Raw genomic sequence first — 22458 nt, 5'->3', positions numbered from 1 at the left:
GTGTGTGTGTGTGTGTGTGTGTGTGTGTGTGTGTGTGTGTGTGTGTGTGTGACAGGGGGAGGGGGGATTGTTTGCCCTAGATTTTAACACCTGAGCAGACAAATTTGCTTTTCCAGCTTCCTGAACTCCTTCTTGAAGGTGCATCTCCAGAGTAGACACAAAGTAGACACATTTAGCATTCTTTATTTCAACGGCTTTATAATAACCAATCAAGGAGAACTTAATTACTGTAAAAAGGTTAAATTATTCCTTAAAACATTGGTTTAGAATGAAATTCGAATACCGCACTGTATATAAACAACTACGGTACTACGGTAATGCCCTGCTAAAGACTACAGGATTTTAAAGTCCCAGAAAGTGGGTAATGGAGCAGAGGAAATTGCATGTCTTGAACTTGACCCTGTTCTAGGTGTTGAAACTCCTGCCAGAACTGTGCTGACTGTGTGGACAGTATCTGCACACTCCAGGATCAAACCTTGCATACCTCCTATGAATGATGATGAGACACCTCAGTACCGTAGTACCAGGATATACATCTGTTAACCCGGCTGTTTCTGCCCATTGGACCCACCACATATTGAAGTATCACTCAGTCACTGCCTCCTTGTTTCGTTGGTCATTATGTAATGGTGAGAGAGAGGCGGCAGGACACATCAGCTGAGACTTTTAGTAAGGGCAAATCCATAATCATAATCACTAGGACTGTCCAAGGTCAAATAACCAGCGTAATCAGACACCAAACCCGAACACATGATTAACAGAAACACAAGGCAAGTAGTCTAGAAACACTAAGGCAGGCAAACCAGTACTCAAAACAATGACTGGATGACAAGAAACAAGACTACAAAAAAACAGGATTCAAATACACAAAGTAACTGTAGGACCATCTGTGAGGAACATCTGTAGACAATACAGGGTGTAACCAGGAACAAAACCAGAAGCAAACCAAAACGCCAAAGCTGTCACCATGGAAATGGTTACACTAGAGAGGGAAATTATGACAGTTACTGACATGGAAAGCTCTACATGTACCCGGTCCTCAGTGTCAAAGTGAACTTTGTGAACCACTGCATCTGTTTGGATCACACGGTGTTGGTTATCCATTAGCAGAGGTGGGACCAAGTCAGTGTTTTGCAAGTCTCAAGTAAGTCCAAGTCTTTATCCTCAAGTCCCGAGTCAAGTCTCAAGCAAAGACAGTCAACTCAAGTCAAGTCTCGAGTCAAGACAGGCAACGGTCAAGTCAAGTCCCAAGTCTGAAACTTGGAATTTCAAGTCCTTTCGAGTCTTTTTTTTTTACAGGCACCAGCGCTTTACGAATGCTACGCTGATGCATTTCTTTACTCGTTTTGTTGGTGTCCGCCAGCCAAAAGATGACAGATCATTTACATTTTATCTTCTCTTAATTACATAAATGTACTTAAACAAGAATGTTTCGCTACATCATTTTACACTAAAATAGCAAGCTTCATCGTAAGTAAGATGCTGTCATTACGAATGGTTATTCTAAACATTTGGATAAAATGTTTACATATAGACTAATAAAAGGTTAGGGTTATTTTTTCATTGTTTTCTGTTATTGTGGGGTCACGGTGTACTATTGTTACCTGGAGATTCAGTGGGGTCACATATTCTGATGGCTGCCGTCAGAATTGGTGACCCCAGTTAAAAAGGCTCACCTGTACATCCCATTCATGATTTCTTTGTTGGCTGCAATGGTGAGGGGATGGTAAATCTTGTTTAAGTACATTTATGTAATTAAGAGACGATAAAATGTAAATATAAACATCTGTCATATTTTGGCTCGTGGACACCAACAAAACGAGTAAAGAAAGTGCATCAGCGTAGTTTACGTAGCATTCGTAAAGCGTTTGCCTCTGAACAGAAACTGTGAAATAGCACCCCCTGTGGTCACAAAACTCGACGGTCACAGAATCTGGTGTAACACCGGTCTGCGTCAGAAGGACGGAAATGAAATTAATGGGGCGCACTTTATAAATATTAATATGCGTTTTAAAATTTAGATTTGGGGTAAAAAAAATCAAGCCTTTGCAAGTAAACAGGTTCAAGTCCAATTCAAGTCCCAAGTTATTGGTGTAAAAGTCCAAGTCAAGTCTAAGTCTCTGAATATTTTTTCAAGTCAAGTCAAAAGTCTTAATATTAATGACTCGAGTCTGACTCGAGTCCAAGTCATGTGACTTGAGTCCCCACCTCTGTCCATTAGCACCTGGAATTCTGAAAGTTAGAGCACAGGAAGGAACATCTTCATTTAAAGCATCCCAGCTTTGAAATACTTCCTTCCAGACAGTATTTGTAACTTTAACAATGTCTGTTTTTAAGTTTAGGTTAAGAAAGAAGTTTATAGAGAAGGTGCAGATCTCAGGGTTCAGGGACACTAAGAGTTAATGAGAATTAAGGCGAATCAATGAGAGTTAAGGAGAATTAAGGAGCATTAAGGAGAGTTAAGAAGAGTTAAGAAGGGTTAAGGATTAATCAGTTATCAAACTGCTCTCAAATGTTCACCCAGGTTTGTGGACGACATGATGGAGGGGCTACCATGGTAACCAGCTGCCTTTTCTTTTCCAGCTAAGCTCATCTATCCAGATCTACCGCCATCTCTGCAGCATTCCAAACTGCTGTATTTGTTTATTTCCTGAGTTGTGCATCTGGTGCTGATGCATGATGGACCCTGGAGAAGAGTTCGGCTCTTCTGTCCTCCATGTCACCAGCATGTGCCACTGATCCTCCAACCGATCACCAGCTGAAGCTGGTGAGACGGAGAAAGAGAGAGAGAGAGAGTTAGGACATTTAATTAGGTACCTTTGGCTGTGATTCCATTATAAGAAAGCATCGTGTACCAGTATGCTATACTTTCTCTGTACAAAAGGATTAACAGACACATTAATTTAACAGCACGTCCAAACATTCGGTACAATTATACCTTGAAGGTGCTGCAGTAATGAGCACATAATGAATGTCAGGCTGCCTGCTACCATCAATCACTTTTGGACCGCAAGCACGGTTAAATAAAACAATTAAAGATGTACTGTTAAATATTTCTCTTTTCTTAAATAGATTTGAAGGATGCGTTTTGTGCTTTTTAGTTTCCAAATGAAATTAGTTGCATTTTTAACAGTTTAAAGTTTTAGGTGTCACATCTTCTAGTGCAACACTGTAATGCCAAAACAACAGTACTCATTCAAATAATTAGTAGAAAACAAAAAATATGCAGCATGTTTGCTTGAAATATGTGCACATTTCATAAATTACTTTTGATCTATTAACTTTGAATCATAATATATGTAGATCAAGTCTTTTCTCTGATCTACACACTGTCTGGCTGTATCTTAAAGGTCTTATGCAACCTGTGCTTTCTTCCCAGGGCTACTGGCCTAGTCGCTATGGTAATTATGTCTCTGACATTAGCAGTTGCCCATTCATGGTTGCTAAGCATACGCTAAGTTCTGTCACCTCCCTTTAGCTTCCCTCTGTTACCTAAACCTCTTTGAAGTCTCCTAAACGACTATCTCCCCACCTTTACACCCTGCGTATGGCCTCAGCCGACTTAAACACCTGAAATAAACTGCAGAGATAAAGTGGCTGTTTGCTGTAGCGTGATTGGATGTGTAAACAGTGCTCGGTCGGCTGTCGCCCTCGTGCACACGACATCCGTCAACAGCGAGTAGTACAGTCGACACTGCGACCGAACGGCGAGTAATGAACCAGTTAGTTAGTGATTCTCATTAGTTAGGGGCTTGGAGAATTAATGGAACAGTCCCTGAAAACTAGGTCACTGCATGCCCCACCTGCAGCACGACATGAAACATTAATTGCAGTTCTGCAATTAATTTAGCCAACTAATATAACTCATTACCTCTGGAAGCACAGTCAGGTGCATCTTATGTGGAATGTAATACAGTGAAATCTGCAGTGTTTCACCCAGTGCTGTGAAGCTGGCATTCTCTGTTCTAATATGTAAGGTTTTACTACTGTTTTTTCCTGTCTGTCGTCTGCAGCTGTAAACAGTCAAGCCACTAGTTACATTTCAAAGAGCTTTCAGGTTTCAGATAAATATACTCCTCTATACTTTTAAACCAATTTATACAGTGGACATGTCTAAAGCACCTACGCTTACATAGGCTGAGATTACACAAGAGGCCAGTGGGCTGTCATAGTAACAAAGCCTTTTGAAAATGTGCTAGATGTCCAGGTAAGACCATTTTCCTCTCTTCATAATCACTCCTTAATGTGTGCTGTAAAATAATGTTCCTGCGGTTTGTGTATGTCCGAGTTGCTATGGAAATGTTGCATTTGACAGGGCAATCATTAATCCAGAAAGTTAAATGTGTCTGGGACAAGTAGGTTGCTTTGTCACAATGAGCAATCTAACGTGAATATGAGGGTGTAATGCCAGCCATTACACACCAGACGTTCTGATAAGTGAATGTCTCAGATGGACCTGTCTGCTGTGGTGGAGGTTGAAGAACTGTCATGTGATTCTCGTTCCAGATTGAAGAATTGCACCTGCTAAACAGGCATGTTGTCTTTGTCAAGGAGCTACAAAACAACGCACCTGTCATGGTCACAAGGAGAAAAATCTTCAGCATGGAACAAGCAGGTAGAGAAATTGAGGAACAAAGAGAGATTGTTGCCTTTCTCTTGTTTTAAAAACCTTTGACATTCTGATAGAAATGTTAAAATGGCAAAGTTAGTGAAGACCTGCTAAGAAGGTCTCCCTCCCTGACTAATGCTTCCACCTAACAGCTCAGAAACGAGGGATGTCAATTTTAACCTCATAACCTTGTCATAAGCTTGTTATTGACCCCGTCACTCATATTGACATAAACATTTGTCATGTGTTGATTTTGCTTCTGGTGTCTTGTCCACTTTAAGACTCTGTCCAAAGGTCACCTGTCTTCTCGGTCCCCGAGAGCAGCACAGGTTCCACTGTGTGTCTGCCGAGCCTTCCACTGACTCTTTAAGATTGAGTGGTTGCCATTGACAGAGAGGGAGGGAAAGAGAGTGAGAGAGGGGGAGAAGAAGAGAGAGAAAGGGAGAGAGAGAAAGACGTATGGAGTACAAAAACGTTACAGCTGTATCAGCTTTGTGTGACTGAATGGTAGAACATAGAACCCATGTGTAGGAATTTACATCCACTTATGGGTCCAAGGTTTAAGTTATGGGTGCAGTAGCCTAACTTAAGAGGCCCAGGCCCAGTTCCCAGCTAACCAGGTCCCAGAGGCCCAGAGGCCCAGGCCCAGCTCTTAGGTCCCAGGTCCTAGGTCTCAGGTCCCAGAGGCCCAGGCCCAGGTTTTCCTCTCCCCAGCAACCTCTTCCAGGATTTCTGGGGGGATTCCCAGGTGTTCCCAGCACAGCTGAGAGATATAATCTCCCCAGTGTTTCGTGGGTCTTCCCCAGGGTCTCCTCCCAGTTGGACATGCCTCACCAGGGAGGTGCCCAGGGGGCATCTGGACCAGATGCCCAAACCACCTCAAGTGGCTCCTCTCTACATGGAGGAAAAGTGGCTCTACTCTGAGCCTCTCCTAGATGATTGAAGTCCTCACCTCACCAGACACCCTATGGAGGAAACTTATATTTGCAATCTCATTCTTTCAGTCACTACCCAAAGCTTGTGACCACAGGTAGGAATGCTCTCACCTGAAATTTGTCTGGTCAGAAATGTCATAAAAAACAAAATAATAAATAAATATTATTTATTAATAAATAAATAATAATAAATAAATAAATAAAAATCCAAAAATCCAAATGGATATTGAAATTGAAGTATGAAAACCAAGGCTAAAGTTTGAAAGTTTTATGGTCAAGTATTAAAGTGTTCATATTTGAAAAAAAAGACAATAAACTATTGTGCTGTGAGCTAACACTTTAAAAAGGGTTTATATCCAGACCCCTAATATTAAAATTAGCCACCTCAGCCACCTGAAAACCTCTCCTCCACAAGCAGGCGATCTCCTGATTGGTTACTGTCTCTGTGTTGTTTTGTGAGGGCCGTATAACACAATAGGGTTGTCACGTCTAGCTACGCCCCCACATGTCAAGTCTGTTTTGTCCATGTGTTATCTGTCATCTTGTTTTGGTTTCCCATGTGTTCTCCCGTCACACCCATGTCATTTGTAACCCCACCCCCTGATTATAATTCCCACCTGTGTCTTGTTTGGGTTCCTCGTTCAGTCCTGTGTATTTAAACCCCAAGTCTGTGCCGGTCATTGTTTAATTGTTTGTATAGCAGCTCTGTTGTCCTTGTCTGTAAGTTTAAGGCTGTTTATTTGGTTTAGTCTTTGTGATATTGTGAAGCTCTCTAACATATTTGACCTTAGCCTACTTGTATGGCTGAGTTTGGATTTGCCCTTTATTAAATTTCATTCATCTCAGCATTTACGTCCGTCTCTTCGCTCCATGACGCCCCGGGCGTCACAAGGATAAGCAGTTCACTGGCTACTTGGGCAGAAGATACAAAGACACACTCATTTTCTTATATAAACCTTTCATGACAACTCACTAACATTTCTATGGTTATTCCAACAAGTGTAAGCCCTTTAATCAACAAGTGGCCAATTTTTGTGGGTGAAATTACATGTTATGACCACTGACATTACAGCTCAGTACTTTTGTTTTAATTGGTATGTCCAGCTGACGTTATGCTATGATATGACACACTTAAGTAAGGCTGCTAACGTTTATCAAAAGCCAGAACTTCATGTTCACTAGGCGTAAGCAGAACACTGAGGCGAGGTGTAAAAACTGTCTGTTTATTTGAAAGTGAAAGTAACATTCATGACTCGGCACAATGACACACTTCGTGAAGGACTGAAACGCAGCTACACACAAGAGCTTAAATACACACAGTAATGAAACAAGACACAGGTGACATGAGGGTGTGGCACACAGATCTATGCACAGTCGAGACATACAGAAGAGGATGAGGACACTCGAGGAGGAGGAGGGTGTCCTTATATAATTCAAAATGCTAGCTAGATTATCTTAGCATCATCCATCCATCCATCCATCCATTATCTACCGCTTATCCGGAGCCGGGTCGCGCGGAGGTAGCAGTCTGAGCAGGGAAGCCCAAACCTCCCTCTCCCCAGACACCTCAGCCAGCTCCTCGGGTGCAACACCGAGACGTTCCCAGGCCAGTCGAGAGACATAGTCTCGCCAACGTGTCCTGGGTCTCCCTCGGGGCCTCCTCCCCGGGGGACGTGCCTGGAACACCTCCCTAGGAAGGCGTCCAGGGGGCATCCGAAACAGGTGCCCACGCCACCTCAACTGACTCCTCTCGATGTGGAGGAGCAGCGGTTCTACTCCGAGCTCCTCCCGAGTGACCGCGCTTCTCACCCTATCTCTAAGGGTGCGCCCAGCCACTCTGTGGAGGAAACTCATTTCGGCCGCTTGTATCCGCGATCTCGTTCTTTCGGTCATTACCCAAAGCTCATGACCATAAGTGAGAGTAGGAACGTAAATCGACCGGTAAATCGAGAGCTTCGCCTTTTGGCTCAGCTCCTTCTTCACCACAACGGACCGGTACAGCGACCGCATTACTGCGGAAGCTGCGCCAGTCCGTCTGTCGATCTCACGCTGCATTCTTCCCTCACTCGTGAACAAGATCCCGAGATACTTAAACTCCTCCATTTGAGGCAGGACTTCTCCACCCACCTGAAGGGAGCAAGCTACCCTTTTCCGGTCGAGAACCATGGCCACGGACTTAGAGGTGCTGATTCTCATCCCAGCTCATTCACACTCGGCTGCAAACCGCCCCAATGCACGCTGAAGGTCCTGGCCTGAAGCTGCCAACAGAACATCATCTGCAAATAGCAGAGATGAGATCCCGTGGCCTCCAAACAGGACTCCCTCCGCCCTTGGCTGCGCCTTGAGATCCTGTCCATAAAAATTATGAACAGGGCCGGTGACATAGGACTTAGCATCATAGATGGTTAATATCTTAATGCTTCTTAACTGAAACCTAGTCCTAATAATTAACACTAACAAAATTAGTTGCATCTATGAAAACAGCTGAATATTTTTTGTAGACAGTGTCAAGTCCAGACTTCTGTTTTACCATGATTAGATGATTTATCATGTTTTACCACAACTTTATCATTCATTAAAAGAAGTTGTACTCTGAATGTTTCGTATCCCTAGTGCTTTAAAGCGAGTCACAGTTAACCCACTGGCTGCACAGGTCTTCTTGCCACAGAAACACCACCAGAAATACTTCCCTGTAGGATCTTCTGATAACTTTGCTCCAGTTTGGCATGTTCCAGTACACGGACAGCTTCAAACGGTCTGTAAATGCAGGTCAGCAGATCCATGTTAGTACGTCATTGGTGATAAAACCCCGTCTCAATCTGTCTGATTCACATAGCCATTACATTAGCCTACTTTCTCTCATAGGCTCTCTGAATACCTGACTGATTCTGCTGCATTTCATTATATCTGTGACCCCCAGGTATTATCACGGCCTACTCATCTATATGTAGTGGGTACACTAGACCTTCTAGAGCAACGAGACCTTCACAGCAAACTCCAGTACCAAGGTACTGCCAGATGTGCATGTAATCACACACAGCTTAGGGAACAGTCCAGGAAAACTGGCGTGCAAATTGGCTTGGGAATATTTTTGTCACGTCACTTTTGTGCACAAAAGTGTTTGTTTGTTTGTTTGATATTGTAGTCCTCTCAGCCAACTTCGTGGCAGACCGTTTGTTCTCACATCATGAAGAACGTGCACAACATGCTGTGTTTTTTTCCCGTACCACACGTTAACGAGCACAGCAAGAAGCCACCTGAGACCTCGGCAGTGGTGTGAGCTCCTTCAAGGCAGGGGAAGTTCTGTCCTAGCTCCTCTCAGTCTCCTTCTCTTTTTATCTGTCACCCCATTTTATGGCTCTGAAATATGACACCACACGTGTCCCCTAATAAGTGTAAGTGGGAACATAGTGGACTAATTAGGAACCAGTGAGCATGGCCGTGAAGCTACTCCATCACTCATTAAGCAAAACCCTTCAGCAGTGACAGGCAGGAGGTCGCGGGCACAGGAAAAATATGCTCTTATGTGTAAAGAAGATTGGTAATTAACAGTGCAGTTTGTAAGTTGTTGGACAGTGACATAATTTCATAACAGTGATTGTGCATGCATGCATCACACACTGAATCAGGTGCAGGAAGGGGAGAGAGGACAGACCCTAGTGACAGAGCGCCATCCACCACTGGACATACAAACACACACACATTCATGCACAGACACACACTCGAGGATAATTTTTCAGTGACTGCCAATTGACCAAACCTCCATGGGAGGAAATCAGAGACCCTGGAGGAAACTCACGCAGACACGGGGAGAACACAGAAACTCCACTCAGATAGGGACTTGAACCCAAGATCCCAGTGCTGAGAGGAATACATGCTAACCACAGCCAGTGACAGTGTTTTGTTGGTTATTGAGGGAAACCTATAGCTATGGGGTAAACACTGGGGCATCTTGAAGAGAGCATGACTACTGTTTCTGCTTTTAACAACTCACGCAAACATCTCAGCTAAGTGTATTTTCTCAGACAAACTACTCAGTTGGACCATTGAATGTATTGTATGAAAATGTAATAATTGACAATTACGTTAAAGGGCACAATGTCAATTGTAATTTGAGGTTTCTTCAATCTATACTGAATGCTCATTGAAGCCTTCCTTATTTTTTACTGATTATTATTATTATTATTATTATTATTATTATTATTATTATTCATTCCCAACTGTACAGTACTCTCCCACAGATATTAAACTAGAATTTGATATTGAAATATCTAGTGACCTAGATTTCGAGCGTACACGAATAGCCTCATATATCAACATGTAATCAAATAAAAGATATTGCGTTTTAAAACGTGATCCGATGAGCTCATTCTTGACTCACGCAGCCCCTCGTGGCCACAACAACTTTCCTACACGGACGCTTGTTTGTTTTAAAGGGTGTAGTTTACACGAGGGGTTTAAACGCGAATTCATATAAAACATATTTAAGATTTGTACAGTGGTTAACGTCGGCCTTCTCGCGTTTACATTTACGCAATAGCCTCCAAACCTTTCAACGTCTCTGTCGGTTAATGCCAAAAAAGGGTGCGCGCCCCCTAGTGGCTGTGAATGTGTAGACAACTTTCCAGAGTAGACCAACATAGGGTGCTAGCCGGGCCATCGAATCAGCACTAGATAAAGCATAAAAATCACAAAACGAAAATTATCTACAGGGGAATTGGTAAAAAACTGAAACTGAAGGAGATATATTTTTGCAGAAGCTTTTGTGTCAGTTTCAATTTGCATTTTCATATATGAAAATATAGTCTTGAGTCAAAGTCCATGAAATAATTTTGTATGACACTGATTTATGCACGTCAGTATTAGTAATATTAGAAAAGTATTAGACGTATTAGAAAAAACAACAACAATAATAATAGTTATTATTGTTATTATTATTAATTATTGTTATATTATTATATAGCACTGTATAGATTCGATGCACCGATACAGTATACCCAATAACATATAACTGATGTTGACTGAAGACACTTCTACTTAGCTGTCAGATTTGCACGCACGCCAGTTCCATGGAGCGGCTGACGCACACACCAAACCTTGTAACCGGGCTGGATGATCTCTGGAGCACTGCGTACTGGGTGACGCGTCATGGAGGAGTGGTTGGACTTCAGTATAAATTCCCCCCATCCTCGGCTCCGATCAAAACAGCGAGTGCAGTCTTGTAGACAGACAAACCCCTCCGAACCACCCGTGGATTTACTTTTGCGCACGTGTCTATCCCGAGACACCCGAGTGTGCAGATTCACCAGACATGATTAAAAAAATGTCCCCCACTGAAAACGAATTTGACATCCGGGCAAAGCACTGCCACAGGATGGTGATCCTGGGATCCACTAAAGTGGGCAAGACTGCGATCATCTCTCGATTTCTGAATGAACGGTTCGATGACCAGTACACACCGACTATTGAGGACTTTCACAGGAAATTCTACAGGATCCGCGGAGAGCTGTATCAGCTGGACATCCTGGACACCTCCGGAAACCACCCGTTCCCCGCAATGAGGAGACTTTCTATTCTGACCGGTGAGTTTGAAATAATCACAAATGCCTTTTAAGGTACAATATTTAGTTTAAGTCATGCAGTTGGCACATTAAGTAACATAATGTACATGGCATTAAATGTCTTTTTTCCCCACTTTCAGGCGACGTCTTTATTCTAGTGTTCAGTTTGGAGAGCAAAGATTCGTTCCAGGAGGTGCAGCGACTGAAGAGGCAGATCTTTGAAACCAAGTCCTGCCTGAAAAACAAGACCAAAGAAAACGTCGACGTGCCGCTTGTGATCTGCGGGAACAAGTGTGACCGTGAATTTTACCGCGAGGTCAAGGAGGAGGAGATCGAGCAGCTCGTCTCGGGGGATGATCCGTGCGCCTACTTCGAGATTTCCGCCAAGCGCAACACGAACGTGGACGTAATGTTCCAAACCCTCTTCACCATGGCCAAACTGCCGAACGAAATGAGCCCGGACCGGCACCGCAAAGTGTCGTTGCAGTATTGCGACGTGCTTCACAGAAAATCTTTCCGAAACAAGAAGTTGAAAGACGGCGACGCGTACGGAGTCGTGGCCCCCTTCGCCAGGAGGCCAAGCGTGCACAGTGACTTGATGTACATAAGGGAAAAAGCTGTTGGTGGCGGCCAGGGCAACAAGGACAGATGCGTGATTTGTTAAGAACTTCTGGAGCAACTACTGAAGGCTGCACATGAACACTTCAGAGGTGCTGGACAGCTGTTCTGCTGTCGGTAGGATAATGTCCTCAGACGAAGACTTGCGTATTTCGTTGTCCCAACTGGTCTGGGCGACTTGGCATGATCTTTAAGAGACATTTACCCTGTCAGGGCGCCAAGTGGTCATGCGTAAACCCAAAACGCAAGAGACATTTACCCTGACTGCCAGGGCGCCAAGTGGTCATGCGTAAACCCAAAACGTTGAGGTCTAACTTGGTGTGAAATTGGCAAATAGTCTCTCAAGGAGATTGTTTCATCCGACGAACTGGGACACTTTACCACTTGTTTACATTTTGTTATATTTTATAAAAGAGGAACACGAGAACTTGAATGTCTGTGGCATTGTGAACAAAATATATGAATGTATATTTATTCTTCTATGTCGAAGTTTACTTTTATTACAAAAAATGGAAAATAAAATTTTGAAAACGAATCCATATGTTCTTTTGGTTATTTACCTCAGAACGTCATAGCTATCTATCTGACCATATTAAGGATATAAGGATAGAAATGCCCTGAAGACTTAAGAATCTGCTTTCCACTTACAGGTTTTTGTTCCGCAGACATTGAGACACTCGGCTAAAATGAAAACATTTATTTTGTAAAATGCAATTCCCCATAAGAACAAATACCCAACAGTTAAAACAATGCGCAAAGTGCGCTAATATAATCAGCTACTGCAATTACGGACAGACTGAAGGTTACAGGGTGATTTAAACCCTGGTACAAATGCACGAACCAAACGCACTGATTCTGAATATAAATAAGTCTTATAAAGACAAATACGTTATATATGCGAACTGTTCGGGTAGTTATTGGCGTCCCTGTAATTAAAAGGTACGTCATGAGACTTTTGGGATTTCAAACACACACAGATTTTATTTCAGGAGCTGGTTCTTGGTTCTTGCGCAGGGCGCACGTAAGTGTCGGGCATGGACTGATCTGATCTAGCGCTTCTTCAATTTATCTTGAGTTTCACCAGCTCTTTGCTGTAAGTCCAGGCTGCAAAGATTTAAGACGTTCAAATCGCCAGGCGAAATTCGCCAAGGTTTCGACACAACGTCTGCAAGCGACTTCTGACATCTGCAAAAACAATGTACACTTGGAATAGTCCGCGACTAACGAGATATAACATCGACTTGAATAGCTGTTACATAGCAACCCCTTTACAAAAGTTTTAATTTCTGCTTTCATAGGTTAAAATATACAATTTAATGATGTCGTGAACTATTGGCAGGGTAGAGTATTATTCAAGATCAGGCTTAGAATCTCCGCCATCATTAGTTTCAGAGTCGCTTCAGTTCAACGTCATTAGTAGACGGAGAAGCTTTTGGGAAAACATCCACACCCACCCACCTACTTTATATATATATATATATATATATATATATATATATATATAGAGAGAGAGAGAGAGAGAGAGAGAGAGAGAGAGAGAGAGAGAGAGAGAGAGAGATATTCACAACTGTGGTGAGTTTCCACAGAGACAGTCTGTTTCAGACAGAGGTCTTTCATCAGTCATGTAAGTGAAGAGATTCCAAAAATCACATATATTACTGACAAAATCGAAATTCAGCCCAATAAGCTCTCAGTATTTTAGTCAGAAGAAGCGCTGATGACAGCATCACACTGATTATGTGTAGCACATGACAAGTGCCATTTTGCTATGTATATATGTGTTATGTTTAAATTCACATGACAAAGGCAAGAAACAGCGTCCATTCGTAAAAACACAAAACTGACATGTTTGCAGTTCTGTTGTGATGTTGTGACGTATGCAAAAATGGTGTAAACAGCCCTAAACCACAAATGCAGGTGGCTCATCAAATATTAAATAGAGATGACCATCGCAGTACTGACCCTAGAAAAGGGCCTCTGCGTTTTCTAGAGTGATGTGAGACGGAACGGTTTGCTCAGCGGAGCTCTTCTGTACGGATAATGGGAACTGATTGAAGGAGTGGGGGATTGGGGGAGTGGGGGATTGAGGGAATGGGGGATTGGGGGAGTGGGGGATTGAGGGAATGGGGGATTGAGGGAATGGGGGATTGAGGGAATGGGGGATTGAGGGAATGGGGGATTGAGGGAGTGGGGGATTGGGGGAGTGGGGGATTGAGGGAGTGGGGGATTGAGGGAGTGGGGGATTGGGGGAGTGGGGGATTGGAGGAGTGGGGGATTGAGGGAGTGGGGGATTGGAGGAGTGGGGGATTGAGGGAGTGGGGGATTGGGGGAGTGGGGGATTGAGGGAGTGGGGGATTGGGGGATGAATGAACGCTGATTGCCATCGCGTGCGACTGTCCGGGAAGGTTAACTCCACAACATGCAGTTTTGCTTTTAGACGTTTGCAGACTATTTCTGCTAGTTGGGATAGTGTTTATGAGATTAATATGTGGTCTCAGTCTCGTCGTTGTAACTGAGAGTATCGAATGTCCTTCACTTCTGACACGGCACTTTTTGGCTCGCTAAGACAGATCTGCTGACAGGTCTGTACAGTCTGCCGAGCTAGAGCCCACTAGATCATCAACGGTTAATGATTATGTCTACACATGTTTGGGTACAACGTTATATTATGTGCCTTTGCAAAGATACAGGCCATCGTGGTATTTTGAACTCAAGCTAGCCACAAGGTGTTTCAGGGGACAGTTTTTTTTCTTTTCTTTTCTGCCATTATATATCTGACAAGTATTTTTTTTTCCAAAAAAGTCTAAGAGAAATTAAATGTTTTTATAGATGGGTGACCCCCAAAGACGGATATCCAACGCCCCCCCTCAAAGATTTTCACATATGCTTTCTCAGAGTCTAATCACACTGCTCTATGTTCTTGTTGATATGTGAAATTGTGTACTATTGTAAAGGAATTGGACAGTCTTGACCAAGTTCATTAGGCTTCTTAAAAGCAGACAGAGGTGAAAGGTTATGGTTTTAGCAGTCAGCAGAGGGAGGATGCAAACTTTGTTGGAGCTGTACTGAAATGCAATGTGTGTGTTGTGTATTGGTTTCATATACATTAATAAAGCTATGAAGTGTGTCTTTGTTGTTAAGTGTTTTCACACTTAACATATAGTAGTTGTGGCTGTGAGAACAGCTGCACCATTTGATACTCCACCAATCACATTAGTGTGCTCATTAATCCTTGATAGCCAAACAACCTGCCTCAAAAATGATCAGGTCACTCATCCTCCATTATTGTTAAGGGGTCGTGCACATTCTCAAGGAAAGCTCAGGCTGCTTGACCTTTGCCCTGCAGAAATGTCCGCTGGGAAACGTGCCAGCTCCCAGGTCAGTGTGTCTGCACGTCATCTGATTTCCAAAGAGAACACGATTTCCGCTGGTTTAGAAAAACTGTACCTGAGATTAATAGTTACCTTGTGTTCCGGATCTTGCTAGCCAATGGTTAGCTCGCGCAGGAAGCTAGCGTGTGTCCTGCTCCATGCTGACGAAGCCCACAGTAATGGTTAAGCTGCACCCAGCCATGCACAAGCTCGACTGGGCCAGTTCACACCACCAGTTGTCTTACTTTAAATGGGCCCTATCCACTAACCCTAACTCACGAATTGTGAAGGTTTGACCCACTGTTCAGAGAGATGTATTAAATTTCAAGTTCCAGGTTACAAGTACCCTGCAGAATCTCAAATCAACTTGGTAATTAACTGAGGACTTGAATCATATATGTTACATCACAAGAAGCCATGCAGGGACTTGTCTTTTCAGGCAGTTTTATTTATAGTGTGGGATTCTAAATAAAAGAAACAGAATAAACAGTTCATGGTTTTACGGAAAAGCTCAGTGCACACAGCCTCAAAGGATTTCACAGTGAAGACTGAACTCCCAGAGCTGTCTACACTGACTGAAGTCAGCCTAATCGGCCTGTGACGATGGAAAAGGCAGGCAAGGAAAGAGTATTTTGCTGTCAACATTCATCTTCATCTGAGTGCACACACAGCACCCCAGGCTCGGGGTGCCGTGCCACGTTCCTTACGCCGTGACTCTGCATGTACGCGTCATGGATAAGATTATTCCACCAGCAGATGGTGCCCAACGGGGCAGGCAGAGTGCAAAGGGCGTCTAAAATAAGACAGAAGAAAGCTTTATTTAAACCTTGGGATTCACGTTTCTTGCGATGACGTTGACACCGCTCTCTTCCATACGCGTCCTCACGTGTGGACACACACGCGTGCACTGTTCCATATGCCAAGTAGCTACAGGTTTTGTTGACATTTTGCGAAACGTGTGTAAAAGTGGTTCAACTTTTCCTGACCTGCTTTTCTTATCAGCATTGGTCTGTTTTGCTTGTTTTCTTGACACACATCTGTAAGGAAGTCTCATACGAGACATTGTTGTTGTTCTTTCACCATTTTAAATTAAAAAAGGAGAGGGGGAGGATTTGGGGACTAATTATGATTATGTGTATATATATCACCTTACACTTAAAGTTGTGCACAGCACCTGGGGACTGTGGTGTGTGTGTGCTTTTCTAAGTAGTCTGGACTCTGGAAAGACTCATAAAACTGGACATTTAATAAAAAATGTCAGGAAAGAAAAAAAACTAGTCTGGACAGAGTGTTAATGTATGTGAAAAACGGTTTCCCTAGAAAGAATTTAACCTGCTTCATGACCTCCATATTATCTTTAAATTTTTTGTTCTACACACACTTAGTTCTCTGAAACTATTGGAGTCTGCTTGAGATAGTTAATATGAGGGACACGCCTGCATCACTGTCACACATTTAGAGCGGATCATCTCGCTGGTCTGATCTACTTTTCTTACGATTCTAAGAACAGACGTACATTCTGAAAAGGAGAAGATGTCTGCGGAAATAAACGAGTTTCAGTCCAACATTACTGGGCCTTTAGAGTCGGGGCACTACAATTTCTGTCTTACACACTCTCATCTTCATCTTCATCTTCAAAACCTTCCTGTTTAGATCTGCTTTTAGTTAAGAAACTCTTAACTCTGTTCCATCTTATTTACTTTATTACATTATGTTGTCTATTATGTTATAATTTGTCACTTTATTACATTATTTTATTGTTTGTTTCCTTTGTATCTTTAATTTCTTTTAATATTTTCTTTTTGTCTTCTTCTCTTTGCTTCCTTTTAATGTTTCTTTTTTATTTATTCTGTAAAACACTTTTAGTTGCATGTATGTATCAAAGGTGCTATACAAATAAAGATTATTATTATTATTATTATTATTATTATTATTATTATCATCTTATGATAGCTGTGAATGGAATGTACACTATACTGTACACACATACACAGTTTTACTATTAATGCTGAATCTCCTACTGAGACGGGTCAAGCTGATACAGACCCGCCTCTATAATAAAAAAACATACATTTCATTGATCAGATTTTGTCATTTTGCTAATACACTCATGTTACAGAATGCAACCATGTACACAGCAGTGAGTCCTTATAGCCACACTAATGAGCAGATGGATAGGATGAACAGCTTTTATTTTAGTTATTTTATGAAAAGTGTTTATATTATTTTTCCATCCACATTTTTGTTACCCATTCTCTGAATGGACCAAGTAGCCTGTCTCACACCTCTGGGAGATACCAGAGAGATGCCAGTGAGATTATATCTCTAGGAACTTGGTGCTATTGAAGATAAGATGAATAAGGCTTAGTGGAAACTGATTATATGGAACTACAATTTCTTTGTATTTCCCACTGGCCATTAGCCATCATTATGGTTTCCTTTCCAGAAAACCCGCAATAACAGATTTCCAAAGCATCAATGAGTGTGATGAGCAGGAAGTGCTTATCTTTAAAATGTTCAATAAGTGTTCATAACAAGAGTACGCAGACCGTAATGTCATTCAGCAACACGGAGAGTGTTCAGATCTCGTGACGACATGGCATGGCGAGTTTGATGTTCCCGTCATGTGACTGCGTCCGCGGCCTCGGTGACCTCTGTACCAACTGAACTTTATGGAGACAGGCGGTTTTGTCCAGTTCATACATGGTACTATATTAAACAGCCTATTACCGTGTGCTGTGGTGTTATATAGGATATGAACTCAGCGTTTGAACAGTGTGTGCGTTCGGCACGCTTCCTGGAAAACTCTCGGCTCTCATCAGTCCGGCCTCAACGCGGCAGGTTTGGAAGCACGGCGTTGCTGTTTTCCCATAATCCTCGCATTTTCATGCACAGTAAAACACAAAAAAAAAAATCCACCAATCAGAGACACTGAATTTGGTCTGCAGACACATCTGGGCTTATGCAAGCAGCTGGATGTCAAACTGTGTTTTAACTGGTCTCGCCCCCCTTCAACTGGTGACCTTACGTATAAACCAGCGGCGACATTTGCTCGCTCTTCTGGGACTCCGGTCGCTCCGAGCTTGGAGTTCACATGCAAGGAGCACTGACCGCGTCCAGGACTTCAAGCATGTTTATTCTGTGCAGAGTGGGTCAACTGAGCTACATTCTAGTCCATTCTCATTGCAACGTATACATGCAGGAGGAAATTGTCAGGGTGACCACACTTTATATATCACACATACAGACAACGACTACACGACATAGGCAATAATCTAGATTGAGATAATCATAATCTAAGATGAGATCAAATATAGATATTTAAAAATAAGCATAAATTAGATTAAAGGTATTTAGAAAATATGAATGCACTTTATTAAGATCCTTTATATATATATATATATATAGGAAGCAACATGGATTGTGAATCAATATCACCTGCTATTGTGCAAATGGAACAGACAACAGGTAGAAATAAAAGGCAATTAGCAAGACACCCCCTATAAAGGAGGTTCTGCAGGTGGTGACCACAGACCTTTTCTTTGTTCTCATCCTTTCTGGCTGATGTTTTGGTTACTTTTGCATTTTGTCAGTTCTCTCACCATAGAAGTAGCATGACGCGGTGTCTACAACCCACAGAAGATGCTTAGGTAGTGCATCTCATCCAGGATGGCACAACAATGTGAGCTGTGGCAAGAAGGTTTGTTGTGTCTCTCAGCACAGTGTCCAGAGCGTGGAGCAGATATCAGAAGACAGGCCAGTACACCAGGAGACACGGAGGGTGTCATAGGAGGACAACAACCCAGCATTGTGAGACCATATGCTGGTGCACTGGGCCCTGGGTTCCTTGTGATGACAATGCCAGGCCTCATGTGGCAGAAGTGTGTCCAATCGAGTACATCTGGGACATCATGTCGCGTTCCATCCACCAATGCCAAGTCGCACCACAGAGTGTCCATGAGTTGACATTCCTCAGGAGAACATCTGTAGCCTCATCAGGAGCATGCCCAGGCATTACAGGAGGCCACATGGAGGCACATGGAGGCCACACACAATACTGAGCCTCGTTTTAACTTGTCTTGAGGAATTTCCACTGAAGTTGGATCAGCTGTCATTTGATTTTCCACTTTGATTTTGAGTATGATTCCAAATCCAGAACTGCATTGGATCATTTTGATTTACATTGATCATTTTTGTTATTTTGTTATCAGCGCATTCCACTATGTAATAAATAAAGACTTTCAACTTGAATATTCTATTCATCGAGATCTCCTCCTCTCTAGGCCTTTATGGGGGGATGAATTATAATGTCGCTAACAGGTCTCCCTAAAAACCTTTGCAGTTAAAGCTATATTGGGATATTGGGGATAAGCAAAATATTGTTAGGCCAATGAATTCTTTAGGATTAGAATTAATACAATTAAATTAGAATACATATAGTTCATTTATTACACATACATTTAAAACAACTTGACTCTTCAGAAACTTTTAAACATATTTTTAACTTTTGTGTGGAATCTGAGCAAAGCGTCACGGAATGTTTTTGTAAAACAGAACCGCACTTCTGGGTTGGAGTGAGCCGTACTGAATGAGTGAAATGTCTGTCAGCCTGAAGCCATTGTGAAACAAGCCCAAGTTAATCCCCAGTTCCCAAAGCAGACACCACTGAAGCGTGGTCTGATCAGACACCAGCGTTTCCTGTCACTGTAACAGCAAGTGACGACAAACGTCTTCAGTTTTAAACAATTACTGTCAACCCGTTGTAATCCCACAGGAGAAAACACCAGCTATTGTTATGAAGGATGAATCAGAAATTAGGACAAGCTGTCTTTTTTTGTAGCATGGCATGTTTTACATGCATGTTTTACATGCTTTTTTAATTATGCATTTAATTTATACTTCACCAACTGACTTTACAAAAAGACTTTTTATAAAATGCTTCCTACTACTTGACACTACGTAGGCCTACTACTTTTTAAACTCGCTAATATTAAATAAATTTATTTGTTAGAACTGTTCCGTTTTTATGTCATACTGACTGTATTTGGTGAATGTTGCATTTTGTCCTCAGTTACACAGAACAGCAGTTTCGTTACAGCAGGATTCTTGAGTAAAATTCTTCATCCAGATGTAAACGAGCTTGGGGGGGCTGTGGGAATTGTGGCATGTGAGGTTAAGAGTGACCTTGGTCCGTATCGCTCCCAGGTCCTCGGATCAGTCCCCGAGTGGGCACTCCTCCTGAAAACGGCCCCCGTGACGCACACAAAGATCCGGCGCTGCATTTCATGACATCATGTCTTCCCCGGGTTCTCAGCACGGCCGTTCGTTCTGCAGAAATGCGCTCTAACGTAGAATGGGTTTTCATTCGCTGTCGTCTCAGGTGACCCAGACAGGGTTTCTCAGGGTGATGTTTTGGTTATGTCGTCCTTGATATTAACTCTCTGTGTTCTTGGCGTGCACACCCTAGCGACACGAACAAGGACCATCTATTCCTCTCTGAGTCAAGGCTGACAGTAACCTTTCTGTTTGTCCTGCTTCCTTGGACATTTTATGCCTAACTTAAGTCTCCTCAAATACTAATAAATATAAAACACTTACAAATACATAAATAGTCACATTGAAGCATTTATCAGTTTCCAAACACACACACTTACTGACCCTATTTTTGAGTACAGGCATTATCAGAACATGCATAGACACACATGCATACACACACACACACACACACACACACACACACACACACATGCACATGCACATGCGCGCACACGCACGCGCACACGCACATGCGCGCACACGCACGCGCACACGCACGTACACGCACACACACACACACACACACACACACACGCACTCACACATGCACACACACTTGCTGGCTGGCATCAGACCAGCGAGAGCTGTGACTCATTCATGTTTACAGATGGCCTGTTCTGTAATGACAAGGAGTGCTCACAGGGCCTCTTACCTCGTGGTATACTGGTGTCGTACACGGTGAACAGAGGTGTGCACGGCCCACATGACTCAAGTTTCCCTTGAGCTCACCACTTCTTCTGGAACAGGAAAGCTGATTGGCCAGATAGATTCTACCAGTAATAACAGAGTAAACCCATCAGTACGGGGGTGTAATAAATGATTTCTAATTCTAGTTTCTATTATGCACTATATACAATATATGCATGTATCCATATGGTCTGCATATTGTTGGCTGCCTGAAATAATTGTTATTCTTATTTACCACATTTATCACACCACCCCACAGAAGGGACTGCACATAGCAGAACAACACCTCCTGTGCCGAACCTACAAGATGTTACTAATTCAAGCATCAGTGCTAGACACAGATGAACAAACACCATGAGTGTCGGTTTTTGCTATGAACACAACAGCTGGGAGATGTCGGGTGTCAAGCACTCTCGTACCTGTGCAGAGCTCGTGAGCTGCATACGACTCGCGTCTGTTCAGCCATCGATTGTGCGCTCGGCGACCTACAGGATGGAGAAAGGGGCACTGGCCGCTGGATTCAGCTGCTCACAGTCGTAGTCGGGTGGTGCGTTCACGTCACGGCTGGTGCTGGGAGCAAACAGTATAAACACTGGCAGTTCAAATATATCACGGCTGGCATGTTGACAGAGAAGAACAGTCGTTTGTTCTCCCAGACTCCCCGAGTGTGTGCGTGTGTGTAAATGTATGAGACCAAACTTTGTGTGTTTTAGGAGTCAAAATCTATACAGGAGCCCAGCAGGAATAACATTTTGGTTTTGATATTCCAGGTTAAGGGTAAAAGGGGTCAAAATTAGTCTTGAAACAGAAGTAAATAGAAGCATGAGAAATAGTTTGCTTCATTAACAGTGGAGTGGTCACCACAGTAATCGAAATATCATGTGTCAAATGTCACACCAAAGAAACATGTTTACTGGGATGGTGCGGTGGTGGGGGAAGAAATGTGGCACACCAGCAGTTATGAGTCTTACTCTGTGATTCTCACATTAGGAGCCACAGAGAAGATCATCAGTCAAGCTCATCAGCTCCTTTGGTCCTGCACTTCAGATTAGAAAGGAGAACCAGAACACCCAGGAAAGTTCTAGAAGAAGTCAGAGTCCAAACCACAAGACGTTCTCTTATCACCGCCTACAGCACAGTGACATCAGTGCCTGCAACTTGCACCACAAACCGTGAAGCAACTCGGAAGTTTGGATATGTTTGAAGGACCTGAATGGGCCAGAGAACAAACCAACTCATCGAACAAGCACAGGTGGACAATTATAGAATTAAATTTAGAATCACACTGAGATAATGTGTGTTGAGATTTGATATATGATTATAATTTCAAACGTTTCAAACAAAATGACATTGTGCCACAC

At 42.8% G+C, this 22458-nt stretch overlaps 1 protein-coding gene and 2 long non-coding RNA genes across 5 annotated transcripts in view; 2 read left to right on the top strand and 1 right to left on the bottom strand.

Moving 5' to 3' along the window:
- Window positions 1-193: 193 nt before the first annotated feature.
- LOC143487900 (uncharacterized) overlaps window positions 194-22458 on the bottom strand; it is a 37769-nt gene continuing 15504 nt past the window's right edge. The window contains exons 2-4 of one of the 2 annotated variants that reach the window (XR_013124413.1): window positions 21517-21667; window positions 21063-21180; window positions 194-2764 (exon numbers count right to left, since the gene is read on the bottom strand). This is a non-coding gene — a long non-coding RNA (uncharacterized LOC143487900). Of the gene's footprint in view, window positions 2765-18469; window positions 20558-21062; window positions 21181-21516; window positions 21668-22458 lie in introns of those variants that run through there. The other variant, XR_013124411.1, reaches the window with a different exon arrangement.
- Window positions 4391-9701, top strand: LOC143487896 (uncharacterized). Of its 2 annotated transcripts, XR_013124410.1 has the most exons (5): window positions 4391-4615; window positions 5416-5639; window positions 8158-8313; window positions 8465-8552; window positions 8690-9701. It is a non-coding gene; the product is annotated as an uncharacterized LOC143487896 (long non-coding RNA). The 2 variants fall into 2 exon arrangements; XR_013124409.1 differs by having other exon boundaries at window positions 4391-5639.
- Window positions 10534-12258, top strand: LOC143487887 (dexamethasone-induced Ras-related protein 1-like). The gene is made up of 2 exons (XM_076987168.1): window positions 10534-11126; window positions 11246-12258. The coding sequence occupies exons 1-2, from the start codon at window positions 10856-10858 to the stop codon at window positions 11767-11769; spliced, it is 795 nt and encodes a 264-aa protein (XP_076843283.1). The 5' UTR covers window positions 10534-10855; the 3' UTR covers window positions 11770-12258.

The sequence above is a fragment of the Brachyhypopomus gauderio genome, chromosome 2, assembly GCF_052324685.1.
Source record: "Brachyhypopomus gauderio isolate BG-103 chromosome 2, BGAUD_0.2, whole genome shotgun sequence".
NCBI lineage: Eukaryota > Metazoa > Chordata > Actinopteri > Gymnotiformes > Hypopomidae > Brachyhypopomus > Brachyhypopomus gauderio.
This window is presented reverse-complemented; position numbering and strand designations above follow the sequence as displayed.

Excerpts from the sequence above, each read along its gene's own strand:
- LOC143487887 (XM_076987168.1), top strand. The coding sequence starts at position 10,856 with ATGATTAAAAAAATGTCCCCCACTGAAAACGAATTTGACATCCGGGCA. Across the intron at positions 11,127-11,245 it reads GAGACTTTCTATTCTGACCG|GCGACGTCTTTATTCTAGTG; the intron begins GTGAGTTTGAAA and ends CCCCACTTTCAG.